Source organism: Triplophysa rosa, linkage group LG1 (genome assembly GCF_024868665.1).
Source record: "Triplophysa rosa linkage group LG1, Trosa_1v2, whole genome shotgun sequence".
NCBI lineage: Eukaryota > Metazoa > Chordata > Actinopteri > Cypriniformes > Nemacheilidae > Triplophysa > Triplophysa rosa.
This window is the reverse complement of record NC_079890.1, coordinates 9,245,849-9,263,365: the sequence shown is the minus strand read 5'-3', so window position 1 is coordinate 9,263,365 and position 17,517 is coordinate 9,245,849. Positions and strand designations below refer to the sequence as shown.

The 17,517-nt window shown below is 39.3% G+C and overlaps 1 protein-coding gene across 1 annotated transcript; it reads left to right on the top strand.

Annotated features, from left to right (window-relative positions):
- The first annotated feature begins 1,993 nt into the window (after positions 1 to 1,993).
- Positions 1,994 to 9,465, top strand: trip6 (thyroid hormone receptor interactor 6). The gene is made up of 11 exons (XM_057339187.1): positions 1,994 to 2,097; positions 2,561 to 2,623; positions 3,747 to 3,954; positions 4,385 to 4,524; positions 4,995 to 5,096; positions 5,242 to 5,805; positions 5,976 to 6,066; positions 6,197 to 6,366; positions 6,659 to 6,837; positions 6,986 to 7,106; positions 7,263 to 9,465. The coding sequence occupies exons 3-11, from the start codon at positions 3,756 to 3,758 to the stop codon at positions 7,392 to 7,394; spliced, it is 1,698 nt and encodes a 565-aa protein (XP_057195170.1). The 5' UTR covers positions 1,994 to 2,097; positions 2,561 to 2,623; positions 3,747 to 3,755; the 3' UTR covers positions 7,395 to 9,465.
- Positions 9,466 to 17,517: the final 8,052 nt, after the last annotated feature.

Sequence of the window (17,517 nt, the reverse complement as noted above, 5' to 3'; positions counted from 1 at the left end):
TAGAAACCATTAATGCTAAAATTTTGGCAAAACAGCACTAACACTGAGATGGCTGCAAACAATGATGTGGATTAATAAACTGCCTTCCTGCTGAATCTGAGCTATGTGGACATATAAGGACATGCTTTGTGGTCATCCGGTGTGGAGTGTATTGTTTGTGGGGGAGGTTGGGGGGAATGGGTGTTTGTCCTCTTGAGGAAGGTGGCAGGGGGTGGGAACAAAAATGGACAATGAAGAAAATTAGGATGCACTGAAAAGGATCACAGGTTTGGGGTGAGTTATATGCAATATCATGTATTTTATGTGTTTGTGTGTGCTTGTGTATGTGTGCTGCTGATGGGGATAGTTAAGATCTCACAGACTTATAGATTCTGCATGATGAGGTGTTGGATAAATCTTGTTTAATGAAAAATAAAAATAAACAATGACCTTTATTTTAACCCAATAAAGCTCAAGTGTACGTGTTCTTTATATAGAAAACAATGTTTCTATCAAACAACACTGTGCCAGGATCATTAAATGACTTAACAGCCAAATAATCAAGATGTTTGCTGAATTGTCTGCAGCTAAAAATGTGGAAGATATTTCAGGTCATGAGTTACCGCTTTTTATAACCAGCACATGGCTATTCATAGATTCTAAAGCAACATTAAAAATGATCTTCAATAGATCTAGGACAAATCCTTACAAACAATACCCTATTAATACTCCTGTCTGCAAGCAAACATATACAAAAAAGTCCTTTTAACTAATTGTTTGTAATAAAATTTACATTTTAATCTGGAAATTAAAATCTTCAAGAATGAATAACACTGAAATCCACGCTATAGCATATTACACTTCCAACAATAAAAATCCTGTCATATTTATTATATTAGTCTTGTTTCTGTGGAAGAGAAGATATTTTGAGAAATGTCTCAAAATGTAGTTTTGTATCCATACAATGAAAGTCAATAGGGTCCAGTGTTGTTTGGTTACCAACATTCTTCAAAATATCTTCTGCATTCTGCAGAACAAAGTCATACAGGTTTGAAATTTCATAAGAGTGAGTAAATGATGAAAGAATGTGCATTTAGATTAGAGATTCAATTTATTGTCATTGCACATGTACGAAGGTACAAGGCAACGAAATGTGACCTCTGCATTTAACCCAGAGAGTAGTGAACACACGTACCCCCGGAGCAGTGGGCAGCTATCACTGCAGCGCCCGGGGAGCAAGTAGGGGTAAGGTGCCTTGCTCAAGGGCACCTCAGTTGTTACCCGCCGGCCCTGGGAATCGAACCGGCAACCTTCTGGTCACAAGTCCGACTCTCTAACCATTAGGCCACAACTGCCCCATTTTTGGGTGAACTTACCCTTTAACACGAAGGCACAGTTTGTTTGTTTATAAAAGTATTAAAAATTATTTCATATTAAGAAAAAACTACAGACAACCAAAAGTCAAATAACCTTTCATAAAATTGTAAGTCCTAATGGAAGTCTTTAACCCCAAAATGGGATGGCTGCAAAAACAATAATTTTAACAAAATGATTACATAATTGTATGTTCATTTATCTTAGTTGGTTAAGAATGGTGCTGCTCAGGAAAAATGTGTCTTTAATTATTTCTTAAAGTCTGTGCTGGTCTTTGCACGACTGGTAAAGCTTGAAACCTAGTTTTATAGCACCAATTCTAAAATTATAAATTATAAATTATAAAATAAATGTGACTTTGTACCTTGTAAAATTGGGGGAATGGGCTCAAGACGTTCGTCTGAAAGAGAGCAAAGGGTGTTGCAGGTGCTGGCCTGTAGAGAACAGGATGGATACTTTTAAAGCAGGAAAGAGCACATCTTTAGTATTGTGAGAATCACATTTCCCCATTTATCTTATATTTCTCCATAGTGGCCATGCAGACTAGGTGACATATTGCGGTTAAAGTTTTGAATACTATGTAGGCTAGTTACATTACAGAAAAAAACATGTGAATTTCTCTCTCTCTCTGTTTAGGATTGGCACGTACAGTATGTCATTCCAGTATGGGACACACACAGCGGTCTGACGTCACACCTTTAGACTACAGGCCTGTGTCAGACGCTGCCGGATTCTCGCGGAAAAGTAGGTTACTAAAATATAACCGACAGAAAGCCTAAAAGTAGTTCACAAGTATATTTGGGTTAAACTTAACCATAGCGGGCACAGTGAACAGATGAGATTTACTCGTAACATGTAATAGTGTTACTTTTTAAAGAAAGATCGTCGAGGCGACTTGCGTTCGCGTTGTTAGCATTGTCTAACAAACAAACAAACACATGTAAACGGATTATTATGTGCATGTATTACGCACAGACAGTATCGATTTAGATAACTCATTGTATGCTTGTAATGTTTAGTAAGGTTTAACTGTATGTACTGCCCCGGCCCGGGTGATTTTTAATGTTTAACGCTAAATAGATTGCATGAATCACACTGGGTGTTAAGTACATGGTACATTTAATACAGTGCGTGAAAGGAATCTGCGTGCGCAGATAACAGACACGCGCTCACTACAGTTGATTTCATGAGTTGATTTCTTTTTCAGATGAAAATGACGCGAGACGAGGCAGATGCACGCTAGACTTAGAGTCTGCAGCATTTTGAAGAGGTACGGGAAATCGTTAATGTAACGTTACTACTGTTTCAATAACTCGAACACAGCACACAGATTGCCGCAGATAAATTGCTGTTGTCGCACGGATCTTCCAGGAAGTGTAGGGTAGAGGGATTTTATCAGAGGATGTAACTTTAGTCGTAGCGAAACTCTGTTGTAGCCGAGAGCTCGCGTTACTGCAGTATGTATTGTTGTAGATTAGTCGGTGTCTAAAGATAACACATTTGCCATACAAGTCGGCCCAACAATCCCCGGCTTTGCGTGTGAACACACGGTTGAAGGCGCAACGTAGGACGGAGAAGTGTGGGCATTTCTCTCGTTGCAAACTACTTGTGTTTGGATCCAGTCCAGTAAACAAATGAGACTTCAGATTAGGGCTTTAAGGGTCTACTGTGTTTTTATCTACCGTTTCTGAATAATCCCTTATGTCAGCAGCACGTGTACATAATTTGTGAGCATTCTGTATTGGTTTAAGATTTATTTTCTGTGTTTCATAAGCTTGTCAAAACAAACACTCCTCAGTGCTTGGGTGCACAGGACATTGTCTCTTGAGCCTGACCAGATGGTCCTAGAACATTTTCTATCATATTTTCATGCACAGGTTCTGTAGATAAAGCTAGATGTTTGGGACAATAGCTATTGTACTAATGGGAGACTCTAGAGCTGAAGGAATACATGCAAGTGTTGTGCACCTGTGGGAATTGTCTTAATGTCTGTGTGTGTGTGAAGGGGAGACACACAATTTGACTAAGGAACACTGGAATTCCCCTTTCGGTGGAGAATTGCTGCCTTTTCCTGCTTTTTAACTTAGCAACTATTGTTATCGTGGAAACCATGGGTTGCTACTGGAAACCCAGCATAGCTTCAACTTGTTTTGTGAGGTTACAGCTTATACAGCATAGACAGCACTGCTTTTAGTGTTTTAGGTTGTCTTATTGGTGATGCAAGGTGTCATATGTTACACGTGCCCAATACCAAATACTCTTGTAATAATTTCATAATGTCACAATGTTTATTTCTTTGCGGATTCAACACGATTGTTGTAAATATGATTTAAACGATGAAATATGATGTCAAATGATCACACATAAATTACACAATTATTTTGCTCTTATAGAAGGTTGGCATGTCTGGACCCAGCTGGCTGCCTCCACGAACTCTGTGTAGCTCAGAAAGAGCCATAGCACCAATGTCACACACTGGCCCTGCCATCTACAGACCACCCAAAAAAGGTGACCAGAGGCCCAAATATAGCATGTATGACCAAAATGGAGGATCAGGAGGAAACAGTATGCCTGTAAGGTATATGGCTGCTGGACCCTCAGGTAAGCTGTTCGATATGTAAGCGATAATCCACGGCTAGCCGTGCATTAAAGGATTTTAATGCACGACGTGGAGGCGAAGAACCACCCGACACGAAGTGGAGGCAAATACTATGGTTATTTGCCAAGTTAAAGCTTTTATTTATGTTTACAGTGTCATTTTAGATCAGACAGGTGAAAATGACGGTTATTTTGTCAGTTAATTTTAAATATAATCAAACTGACTGGTGCTACCCGTGTGTTAAAGGCTTTTAATGCACACCTTCCAGCCAATCAGAATCCAGTATTCAAACAGACCATGGTATAAATAAAGTTATCCTACGCTGTGTTATGTTAAATTATTAAATATAAAAAGTTATTATTCATATGCTTGTTACTTTGTGTTTTTGAATTTGAAGGCCTAAATTACTGTTTGTGCTTGTGTACTCTAAAGGAAATATACAGCACCAGCATCAAGATGATCGCTCAGGGTCTGCTGTCTATCACCCAGGCGACCGATACTACAGTCCAGGCCAGGGGCCCAAAGAGGACCACCACACGTGGAGCCCCCACCTGGCCAACCAGGAGCTTCATGTCAGTGATATGCACAATTGTCTTGTCTACTGTCATCTCACTAAAGCAGATTTGTTCTGAACATAAGCAGGTTTTTGATGTATTTGTCAATGCTTTGTGTTAAGAAAAGTAGATTCAGCCATGTTTTTGTCTGGGACACCTCTCTTGTAAAGTGTGAATGTTTCGGACAGGTTTGATGATCACTGACTCTTTCAGTACAAGAGATAGTTCTGTCCCAAACTCACTTTTGATTGAGTCTATTTTGTTGGTTGTGATACCAAAACATTCAGAGTAGTGCTCTGCTAACACTACAATGTTTACATTCTCAGGGATCAATGTATGAATGGCATATATGACTATTTAGAGCTACTTTTGCATGAATTAGGAAAGAGGAACTATTTCAGTCATATCATAAACCTTTACATCATTTTGGTCAAAAGTGTTCCTACATGCAGTCATTAATGCACTTTATTTTTGATTTTATGGTTCAGAATCGGGGATCAGAGAGACACATCTCTGCTATTGATGCGGAAATTGACTCTCTTACTTGCATGTTGGCCGACCTTGATAGTAACCCTCATTCAAGCACACAGGTACAGTCTTTACTACTTTAAACATTCGTACGCAACTTCGGATAAACTGTTTTTTCTTTTACATTACATGATATTGTACCTTATGTACCTTGTATACTTTATGTACTAAATATTGTTTAATTCATCTGTTTTGTTTCATCAACAGTTGTATGACAATGTGCCTTATAGCAAGCACCTCCCTGTTGACCGCTATAACCCGCCCAGCCAGACTGCGGCGCCACCACCAAGCAGGCCATCTATGGGCTACCCGCCTCAACTTCAGAGCCAGTACCACCCCTCCCCACCTTACACCTCTGCCCCTCAGCCAGATTATGCTTTCCCCCCTCCTTCCTCCGCTATTAACAAGCCATATCCACAACCAGTGCCTGCCTCTTACACTACCGCATCCACCCCGACTGGTCCACGCTTTACTGTTCAGGTTAAAACTGCCCAGCCAGTGACTTATTCTCAGAGCGGGCGACAGGCAGAGCAAGCCTACACCCCACCGCCGCCCCGTCAGCATGTCTCTGGTCCCGTTCAGCAAGATCACCCGCATTATCCTGATTCACAGGGGCAGGGTTGGTACCCACCTCCACCACCTCCTGCCCAAGAACCTCATGGAGATCCATCTCTCTATAAAGGGGGATCGGGAAATATTCTAGGTGGGAGAGCTGGCCAGGGACCACCTATAAAGATGGGCCAAGATGAAGTGGCATATCAGCCTAACAAGGTGAGAATTGTGTCATTGTTTGTCAGTGTCATGGTTATACCAGAGGTGCCAAGGATGTTTTCTAAATTGATGTGTTTTACCTTAATTATAACAGTGAATTTGAAACAATAATCTTTTTTGTTATATGTACAGTATGTGTTAATCTTTTTTATAATGGTTGTTCCATGTAGGGGTCAGCACCCCAGCCTGAGGAAGAGTTGGATCGACTCACTAAGAAGTTGGTGTATGACATGAATCATCCCCCTACCGAAGAATATTTTGGTATTCTTCAATACTTTACATTCTCAGTGATGCGTTTTGCTGTTTTTGCATTCATGACATGTAAAACAGGAGGCTCACAGATCATAAACCTCCCTTTTCCATTCACTCTCTGTTCATTTTTCTCTCTCAGGCAGGTGTGCTAGATGTGGAGATAATGTTCTGGGAGACGGCAGCGGATGTATTGCGATGGAGCAGGTGTTTCACGTCGAGTGTTTCACCTGTATCACCTGTCATGCCCGTTTGAGAGGCCAGCCCTTCTATGCATTAGACAAGAAGAGCTACTGCGAGAGCTGCTATATAGTGAGTGCTCTTTTTGTCGTCTGGTTATATTCTCACTGTCTCCTGTAGGTGGCATTCTTACCCACTTTTGTTTACCATTCTCAATGTTTCTATAATGCTTTATATGTAAAGATTCCATTCTCCATTACCACATTAGATTTTTTTCGATAATAGTAATTCATATGATAGGACATTGCCCATTTATGTAAACATGCATCATTGTATTTTTTACATTAAATGTTATACTTCAGTCTCATCTCAACAGATTTTAAACAGATTTCTTGTGTCGTTTGTTCCACTTCTCTATTCACAGAGCACACTTGAGCGCTGTTCGAAATGTTCTGAGCCCATCCTAGACCGGATCCTGAGGGCGATGGGAAAGGCTTACCACCCTCGCTGCTTCACATGTGTGGTTTGCGGCTGTTGCCTGGATGGAGTGCCTTTTACTGTGGATGCCACCTCCCAAATCCACTGTATTGATGACTTCCACAGGTACTCATTCACTTTTCTCTTGTTAAGTAACCAAATACAGCAGATTTGTATGTTTTATTCTCCCCCATTGAGACCCCGTAAAAAGTTTTAGCAGTTTCTGTTATTATTTTTATTGTTAAATGTACGTTTTTGTTCTTTTTTTACACAGGAAGTTTGCCCCACGCTGCTCAGTATGTAGCCAGCCCATAATGCCAGAGCCGGGGCAGGAGGAAACTGTGCGAATCGTCGCACTTGATCGCAGTTTTCATGTTAACTGCTATGTGTGTGAGGTATGAATTTTAAGACTGTCATGCATTTCATATTTATTAGTAAGCTATTGGTATCATGTAAAATCCCTGCGTTTTTCTTTTTTAAATCAGCATATTCTAAATGAATTGGTTCAAATAAACACTGCCAAAAGACAGTGACTGTTTTTTTGGTTGCAGGAGTGTGGCCTTCTCCTTTCCTCAGAAGGTGAGGGAAGAGGCTGCTATCCACTGGACGGCCACATTTTGTGCAAGAGCTGCAGTGCTCGTCGCATCCAAGACCTCTCTGCTAAAATCTCCACTGACTGCTAATATACCTGTGCTATCTCTTTGTAACCTTTCTCTGTAATAGTTATTCATCAGATATATATATGTACCACCATCTATAAATTCACCAACTGGTATTTTTTTCTTTTGAAAAATTAAACACTATATATTACACAAAAACATTAAGACCTCCCATTCAGGGTAGCGATGAGCTAAGAACAACTAATAGCTCTTGTGATATTTGTTTCACTAGAAAGTTGGCTTTTTTAAAAGTAAAACAGGTGGTTAATAAAATGTAATGTTATATTGATTGTGTATAATCCTCTTTGTGTATGCATGTTTATACAAAATGTATTCTGAACAGGGTTGATATGTGAACGGTACATGTCTACCTTTTGAAAACATTGTTATAGCATTTTAATTTTGCTGCATAAAAAACACCCATGGTAAACATAGAAATATGTCACAGTTTCAACAGTTTGGCACAGATTTATTCATGCTGTAGAGATCTTGTCTTGTTGGCAGTTGTCACTTTACATTGTCTCCATTTAGACCCCTAATCTACTTTTTCTCTATTTTCTCAATCTTTTTAAAACGCATACTTTGAGCTTTTTAATGCTGAGCACAAAAGTGTTTGTGATTATTGAAAGATTTTTTTCCAATTGATCACTGACAATTAGGGATGTAACGATTCACTCAGCTCACGATGCGATTCACGATTCTGATCTCACGATGCGATTTATTCACGATTTATTTTGAAAAAATGAGTTGAAACAAATTAGAAATGAACAACTTCCCTTGCATTATTTCTTAAATGCTTCACGTTTCTTTGTATGATAAAATAATGTTTTATTTCAAATAACAAAACTAAACTGCAATTTTATAACAAATTAATAATAGAAAAAGTCTCTTTAATATAAACAAACTAATACTGTCTGAGCTTTTCTTGGATTTTTTTTGCATTTAAGAAATATCAGCATGTCCACGTTTAGGTTTGCAGTGAAAATAGCGGCCCCTGCTGTTCAAAAAATGTATTGCGATTCAGTTCAAGCCTCAACCGATTTGAATCGTCGCTCATTATAACCGTTTTTCAACCGGCTCACGGTGAATCGTTACATCCCTACTGACAATTGTGGTATCATATACAGGTTGATGTAAATTTGAAGCTGAAATGGTGCCGTGTGCTTTGACAGCAGAGTTTGTACTTTTGAGGGGACTTAATGTTGGTAGGATCAATAAAATGGGTGGTTTAAAATAATTACAATACTTTACAGCTGCTAGATAAGTCTAAATGTGATTATTAAATCAAATGTCTTAGTTTTGTTACTAAGTGTGTCCATTAATGACTAACAGGATAAATGTTAAGAGTAAGACGTTTACAAAAAGAATGCGTTATGTATGTATGTCTTTTTCCAGATTCCACAGATCTGATGGTATTTTTGTACAGAACAATTGCATAAATGTATTACTGGTCTTTTTCCCCATAAATACTCTGTCTTTATTTGTCATTTTTTTCTATTTTTTCAACATACATCTGCTACTAAGGGTTTTTGTTTACCCCCCCAAAAAATTTCTTAACATTTTAACAGCCGTTGGTAACCAAACAAAATTGGCTTCCAATAACTTCCATTGTATGGACAAACCCTGTTATTTTGTTTTGAATCACATGAGAGTGAATAAATTGACGGAATTTTAATTTTGTGACATTAAACTATTCCTTTAATGTCACAAGGTTTATGATTGTTTAAAAACAACTTATTTACAGACTTGTTTGCTCAAATGACATCTGGAAATTGTAAGCACAATATGGTTCAGAGGACTGTTTTGTTTTTGGATGCTGTGTTTTTTCCTAAATAGTGTCTAAATTAATTTCCTGACAGAAACAAATGGATAAAATCACTTTGCTAGATTTATATATTTTGTCAAAATGCTACAGAGCATCCAGCAAGTCTGATGTTGTTATGTAATATTCCACACACTATGGATTTTTTTGCCAAATAGCATCATTTCCTGTTGAATTCATTGCTTTTTTTTAATGAAATCACATTTTCTTGCTTGAATGTAGATTTTGGGGAAAAGAAAAAAGTATTTTATAAATCCATATACTTTTCCATTATTTTGTCATGTGTATTGTCTTATTTTACTGACACTTTTTATGATTTATGATCTATTGCAAAAAGAAAAACTAACTGAATAGGTTTTTGTGTGCTGCTCATGTATCACATGCCATAGAACTCATCACACTTTGTGCTTTTCCCTGAACGCACTTTATTAAAGTTACAAAATAGACAGAATTCTGTAAACCAGCTCTATAGATTTAAATTCAAAATGCAACCAGCATCCTTAACACAAACTTAAAATAAAGCACACAGTGCATAATTGTTATAGACTGAAAAATACTGGAAATCAAATAGAAATTAAATACTATAATAATATAGTATTAATAATAAACCATTAAGCTATACATTAGAATATCTCACTGTTTCATCATTATGCTGGTTATCTGTTTCAATCTTTCTAATGTTTTGGGTAAATCTAAAAAATGAGCTATAATTGGCAAATGCAAACGGTATCAGAGAAGCAAAACAATATTTAATATTACCGCTTTGTTAATGACAGAAGGCAACAATACATTGTAACAGAAAAACTTCTCGAAAACATGAATATAAATACCTATACAATTATGGCGTTGCAAAGGTTGTATTCTAGAGATTTAAAGTAGACCCTTCAAGTTCCCTGGGTGAAGGCAAAGGAACTAACAAGAGGTGAAGGTCTTCCAGTAAAAATTCCGGCAGCCCGCTTTTCGTTCACGCTGAGAGAGGGGAAGCTCACGGACCACTTCATTACGAACATCAAGATCATCAATGCTTGTAAGGACATCTTTCTCCTCTGGAGCCACTGACTCAGAAAGATGCTTCAGCAAGAGTAATTGAGAAAGATCCTGGAGCTTAAAAGAGAAATTGTTTTTTTAAACAACTGAACTCTTTGAATTTGTTTTGGAACTTTGATTTTCCTCAAGTTCATATCAAATGTAACAGCACAAAAACTTCTTACCTTGTATTCCTTGGGTTCTACTTCTGATCGGAGTAGCTGTAACAGCATGTCTTCTCGTGATGCACAACTGATGCTGCCCACCAGTAAAGACACTGATAGAGTCACCATAACCACCTGCAACTGGGAGAATATCTCAGCAGAGCAATTTTCCAGTATATGTTCACGAAAACAATGGATCAGAGTGATAGACAAGCTTATATAGCCACCAAACGTGGGAACTTGGGGTCAATTAGAGAGGACTTAATTGGTTCAAAGTCGTATCCATGAAGGTTGAAGGAGGTGCTAGGTGTTAGTGTGTGGGTGTAGAGAAGTGTGGGTGAAGGACATTCTGTTGATTTGTGAGTGTGAGGATTCCCAGTAGGAAATATGTTTGATAAGGTCACACCAAGGTATTATTTTTTGCGTCAGAATCCTTATCAATTTTGTATGATTCACTGTAGGTCAGCTGGAGTATAAATTTATAACTGAAGTTCTAATGTTGGTGAGGTGGTGGTAGTTTATTTTAAAGTCGAAAGGCACTGATGAACTAGAAGAATGTCAGTTGTGTCGGGGATGCTTATAGTGCTCTGGTGGTAAGACATTTTGTCACTAGAAAATCTCACTATGAGGTCACATTAGGCAGAAGACTTAATGATGCGAAGTGACTCAAATGTTAATTGGTCTGCTTGGCCATTGTTTTACTCCATCTTTTATCTCTCGTGATATATTGTCAAGATCATTACATGTATACAATTTAAAAATTAAATCTAATCCGCCACACTAGCAGAACCATCTAAAGAACCTCTTGGTATCTTTAAGAGTCTCAAATATCATACTTTTCATACAGTATTTGAGCAACTTGAAAATACATATTAAGTGCCCTTTAAGACTTTACATTTTGATACATTTACTGGAGAATCTCTTGACCATCGTTAGAGTTCTTGCAAGGTATCTCTGATGACATGAATAGGATTTTGTGAGACTAAGCCCCACCCTCTCTGAGCTCATATATGAAGCCGAGACTTTAAGACTGAAAAGTGCAATTACTCAGACTTTGTCATCTCAATGGGTGGCCATTAACATTTACAGGCAAGAGGTGGCATTGGCATCATGCTGGACACATAAATGAGTCATATCTTACCCACTATGGTTTAAATTGTGTTAAATAGGGGAGGTTTCCCAGACAGGGATTCATTTAAACCAGGACTAGGCCCAAGTTAAATTAGGACAGTATTAGTATGCAGTTTTTTTTACAAACATGTCTTACAAAAAAACATTACTTGTGTGTATTTTGAGACAACACAATGGGACTGATATATTTTAAATAGGCCTAAGTGACAGTGCAAGTTGTTTTCAGTTTGGAAAGCTCTAACATTTAATTTAGTCTAGAGGACTAGTCTTAAAGGTCTAGTCAGTAATATCTAGTGGCAAGGTTGCGAATTACAACCAACCGCTCACTGCACCCCTCCCCTCCCTTTCGAAACACTACGACGGTTGACAGAACATGGCGAATTACATGCAAGGGGACCCGCTGTGTATGTAGATAGAAATAGCTCATTCTAAAGTAATAAAAACAATGCTTTATTGTGTAAACTCTTTATACACCTCTGAAGACATAGCTATGTTGTGTTTCTATCAATAGATCATCCCAAAAAATTACACACTGGACCTATAATCCATGTCCGGGAAACCGCCCCATAAGGTTGTTCAGACTGTAGTGCACTTGCTGTTTTTGGTTCATAGCAAAAAAAAGAGATAAGACCTATCCAATGCAGTTTTTTGAGTTTATGGCCCATCTCTGATAAGATAATCAGAGTGACACAACAAAATGCTGGATTTATGGATGCTGCAAAATAAAAAATGGTATGGTAACATAAAAATAAAGATGAAAAACAGCTTTTTTTCTCAATTTTTTTCTCAATCATCTTTTTTTCTGGAAATGATTCCCAGCAGAACAGGGACCTTAGCACTGAACTGCAGTTATAATGAGTAACTGTCATTAGAATAATATTGCATTGCACTCTTTGGCTAGCCATAACTACAGAATGAGTCAATGCATTTTAAATGCAGAATGGTTTTGAAAAAAGAACAGATGGTTGTGGTTAATGACTTACAATCACGTCATGAGAGGGCATTGGCATTACCATGACAAGGTCCGGGCCTGTGAATGACAGAGAAATTAAATGCTTGGAGACTCAAGAACCATCGAGTTACCCTTCTATTGGTCTCCTTATTTCTTGCCATCCACTGTAATGGAGCATGGTCTGTTACTAGGACAAACTTCCGCGCTAGAAGGTAGTAGCAAAGGGTCTCCAATGCCCATTTGACTCCCAAACATTCTTTTTCCAGTGTCTAAGAGCCCTCTGGGCTTGTGTGGGTAAAGCAATTCAAAAGGGGAGAACCCTGTAGAGGCCTGGGGTACCTCCCTCACCGAAAACAGAAGGTAGGGTAGGAGCTGATCCCAGTTGTGTCCATCTTGATCAATGACTTTTCGTAGCATGTGCATCAACATTTTATTAAAGCGCTCTACAAGCCCCTCTGTTTGTGGATGGTAAACTGAGGTTCTGAGCTGCTTAATTCTCAACAGGTTACACATCTCCTTGACAACTCTAAACATAAAGGGTGTCCCTTGATCTGTTAAGATCTCCTTTGGGATCCCTACCCTAGTACTGAGGAGGAAAAGTTCTTTGGCTACCTGTTTGGCTGTGGCTTTCCACAGAGGGACAGCTTCAGGATATCGAGTAGCATAGTCTAACATCACTAAAATTTATTGATAACCCTTAGCACTCTTTGGAAGGGGCCCCACTATATCCATCCCAATTCTTTCGAATGGGGTCTCAATGATTGGCAGGGGAATTAGGGGGTTTCGCCCGGTGGGTCTCGGTGCTACTTGTTGACATTCCGGACAGCTACGGCAGTAGTTTTCTACTTCTTTGTGAATGCCGGGCCAAAAAAACTGCTGTAAAAGTATTTCCTTAGTTTTATCTATTCCTAAGTGGGCTCCAAGGATGTGTGTATGAACTGGATACAACACTGTTGATGTATGAGTCTTAGCTACCAATAACTGTTCATGAATGTCTTCTCCACTTTTGTTTACCCTATAAAAGAGGCCATTTTTTACTGCAAAATAAGGATATATTAGCTGACCCTGCTTCATATCCACCCCCTCCACCACTCTGACATTCCTCAGTGCATTAGTCAATGTTTGATCATTTAGCTGTGCCGTACCATATTGTCCTGTTAACATCATGGCCTGTGCTTCGATTCTGGGCTCACCCTAACTCTCCTGTGACGACTCTTTCTCAGAAGCTGTCTCGGTCTCCTCTGGATCATTCCTTGTTTCTGCACGAGTCTGAACTGGGAAACAACATTTGGTTATGTATTTTACACACATATTTCCTTGGTCAGTGTCCCTCCTGTCTTTGGATTTACCTCTTGGTTTATGGGCCCCCTTCATCTTTTTCCCCAATATGTCTTTGGGCAGTCCCTGCCAATGAGCACATTTACTGGCAATGTGTCCACTACTCCTGCTTTTACCTCACATTTCCCTTTGGTGGTGATGAGGGTAAGTGCAGCTGTTGGGTATGTCTGGGTGTCTCCATGCACACAAGACACAGACATTGTATTTTCCTGAGAAATTTCTGCTGGGGTGACCAGTGACTTGTGAATCAAGGTAACCATGCTTCCTGAATATAAGAAGGTCTCCACATCCTGGCTATTTATTGTCACAGGGCAGGCCATAGCTGGGAAGTTTGTGGTTCCTAACAGTGCAGCAAAGAGATTAGACTGTTGGCTCCCTGAAATATCTGGCGTTGGCATCGGTTCATCTGGTTTGTCACACTGCCAAGAAATATGACCCAGTTCTCCACATTTGTAACATGTTCTAGGGCTGGAGTCTGACCCTCTCTTTTGTTGTTCACAGGGAGTACTGTTCCCTTTTTCTTGCTAAACCATTGTGTTGGCTGACTTTTGGGAGTTTTCCTTGTCTGTAGATGAGAGCTTACTTGTGTCTGGTGATTTAACATTTGCACATTAGCTTGATATCGTTCAACTGCCTCTATTAACTCCTGTGCTGTTGCTGGATTGCTCTGGCTAACGTTTTTTTTTTTTTGCTTCATATGGAAGTGCTCTTAAGTATTTATCTACTACCACCTTCTCCACAACAGCCGCCGCTGTGTTCTTTCCAGGTTCTAGCTATTTCTTTGTCAGCCGCATCAGTTCATGAAATTGTGCCCAGGGGGGTTGGTCTTTTTGGAAACCCCATGCATGTAATCGCTGGGCCATCCCAAATGTGGTGAGACCGTTTCTGCTGAGGATTTCTTTTTTCAAACAGTCATAATCATTTGCAGTTGCAGTGTCCATATCTAAAAAAGCCTTTTGTGATTCCCCTGATAAAAATGGTGCCAACATCCTGGCCCACTGTTCTTTTGGCCATTTTTCCCTATGTGCTGTTATCTCAAAGGCGTGTAGGTATGCCTCCACATCATATGTGACCCCCATTTTTGGAATAAAGTCACTAGCTCTTATTTTGTTGCCACCTTGGCTCATTTTTAAATAGAGCTCCTTTGCTTTTAAGTCATTTGCACGTCTGTGTTCTTCTATTAATGCAGTATTAGCTTCTTGGATTCTGTTAGTTTCTGTTATCTACTGAAAGAGATGCTCCCAGAAATTATAGATCCTCTTCTTAGTATTATTAACTCATCTCTGACATTAGGACATGTGCCTAAAGCATATAAGGTGGCTATTATAAGGCCCCTTGTAAAAAAAACCCCCAACTCAACCCTAGAGAACTAGGGAACTACAGGCCTATATGGAATCTACCTTTCATATCTAAAGTTCTGGAAAAAGTTTCAACTCAATTATGCTCCCTCCTCCAAAGGAATGACATCAATGAAGAATTCCAGTCTGGATTTAGAGCATGTCACAGTACAGAGACTGCTTTGATCAGAGTTACAAATGATCTGCTATTGGCGTCTGACCGAGGTTGTATCTCGTTATTGGTGCTGCTAGACCTTAGTGCTGCATTCGACACCATTGACCACAGCACACTCCTAAATAGACTCGAAAATTACGTCGGCATTAAGGGAATAGCTTTGAAATGGTTTAAATCTTATTTATCCGACCGTTTTCAATTTGTAACAATAAACAATGAGGTGTCACGTAAATCGCAAGTCCAGTACGGTGTACCACAGGGCTCAGTCTTAGGGCCTCTGCTCTTCGCATTATACATGCTACCTCTAGGAGATATAATAAAGCGACACAGAGTTAGCTGTGTAACTTTTTATTACTGAACTCGGACAAAACAGAAGTGTTACTTATTGGACCAAAAACCGCCATATGTAACAACCAAGAATACTGCTCAACTATTGATGGATGTTCCATAAAACCCTCGTCGTCAGCTAAGAATCTTGGCGTTCTATTCGATAGTAATCTGTCATTTGAGAGCCACGTCGCCAACACCTGTAAAATTGTGTTTTTCCAACTTAAGAATATAACTAAACTACGTCATATGCTGTCAATGTCATGAACGGGTGGTGAGACAAGGAGAGAGGACCCAAACGCAGACAGTGGGTAAGGGGTATTAACAAGACATTTATTAACAAAAATACAAAACAAAGACCCACGTGGGGGTAACATTACAAAACAGGGGAATCTACAACAGGACAGGACTAAGACTAATTACAAGACTAAGATTAACATAAACATGAACTACAAATGACTAGACTAGACTAGACTAGACTACACTAGACTAGACAAGACTGACATGGAACAGGCACTCACCATACAAATGACACATACACGCACAATGAACCAGCACAGGACAGAGAACAAAGGGGCATTAAATAAGGGATCAAATCAAGAGGGGACAGGTGTGGGGCATGAAACCAATAACAAGCAATAATGAGGAGATGAGAGGGCAGGAACAGAGACGAGACCGAAGAGAGTATGGCAAGCTGAAAGGGCCAAAACACCTCTCTCCACATGAAACAAGAGGTTCTGTCATGCTTCTGCCACTAAATCAAGAAAACCAAGACAAGATGGGGCAGAACCATGACAGTCAATGTCAGATGCAGAGAAGTTAATTCATGCATTCATGACATAAAGACTAGATTACTGTAATGCACTGTTAGGTGGTTGCCCTGCAGACTTATTACAAAAACTACAACTGGTCCAAAACGCAGCAGCTCGAGTTCTTACACGTACAAAAAAGTATGAACGTATTAGCCCGGTTCTGTCAACCTTGCACTGGTTACCTATAAAGCATCGCTTTAACTTTAAAATCTTGCTTATTACCTATAAAGCCCTACATGGTTTACCTCCGCAGTACTTGAGTGAACTCCTCTTGTATTACAGTCCTTCACGTGCATTACGCTCTCAGGCGTCCTGTCAGTTGGTAATACCTAGAATTTCAAAATCAAGTGCAGGTGGTAGATCCTTTTCCTATCTAACGCCTAAACTTTGGAATAGTCTTCCCTGCACTGTCCGGGAGGCAGACACACTCTGTCAGTTTAAATCTAGACTAAAGACTCATCTTTTTAATCTTGCATACACTACACTTCCATAATATAAATCCTCTGAGGGTTTAGGCTGCATTAGTTAGATCAACCGGAACCAAAAACACAACTGATGTACTTGTGGCATAAAAGAGTGCAGAACAGGACTCTACTCTCAGCCAGTCTTGTCTCATTGTTCCAAGATTACCTCAGCGAGCAGGATGCAGTTCATGCCCAGACCTGATGGTAGAGCGGAGAATGGGAAGCGGTGACCTGACAAGAGCTGAGATGATAGAGCTGGATAAATAAGGACGCGGTGACTTGACACGTCTTCACTACAAAATTTCAAATGCTATTAGATTATTACAGTTTTTTTCAACTGCTAACTGCATTGTTCAATACTGAAGCCACATTTTCAAAACTCTTCACACATTCAGCAAAACAGAAGTCTGTGCAGACCAAACTGTGAATAATTTTTCATTGCTTTCAGACAAAATGCATTCAGTGACCACATTTTTCAAAATTCACAAACACTTTTGTCATTCATACTCCACAATCTGCAAAACACTATGAATTTACATCACATTTTTCAAATGCTAACACACTGCTTTCAAAATTGTTAAAAACACTTTTAAAACAGA

Excerpts from the sequence above, each read along its gene's own strand:
- trip6 (XM_057339187.1), top strand. The coding sequence starts at position 3,756 with ATGTCTGGACCCAGCTGGCTGCCTCCACGAACTCTGTGTAGCTCAGAA. Across the intron at positions 5,097-5,241 it reads ACCCTCATTCAAGCACACAG|TTGTATGACAATGTGCCTTA; the intron begins GTACAGTCTTTA and ends TTTCATCAACAG. Across the intron at positions 6,367-6,658 it reads ACTGCGAGAGCTGCTATATA|AGCACACTTGAGCGCTGTTC; the intron begins GTGAGTGCTCTT and ends CTCTATTCACAG.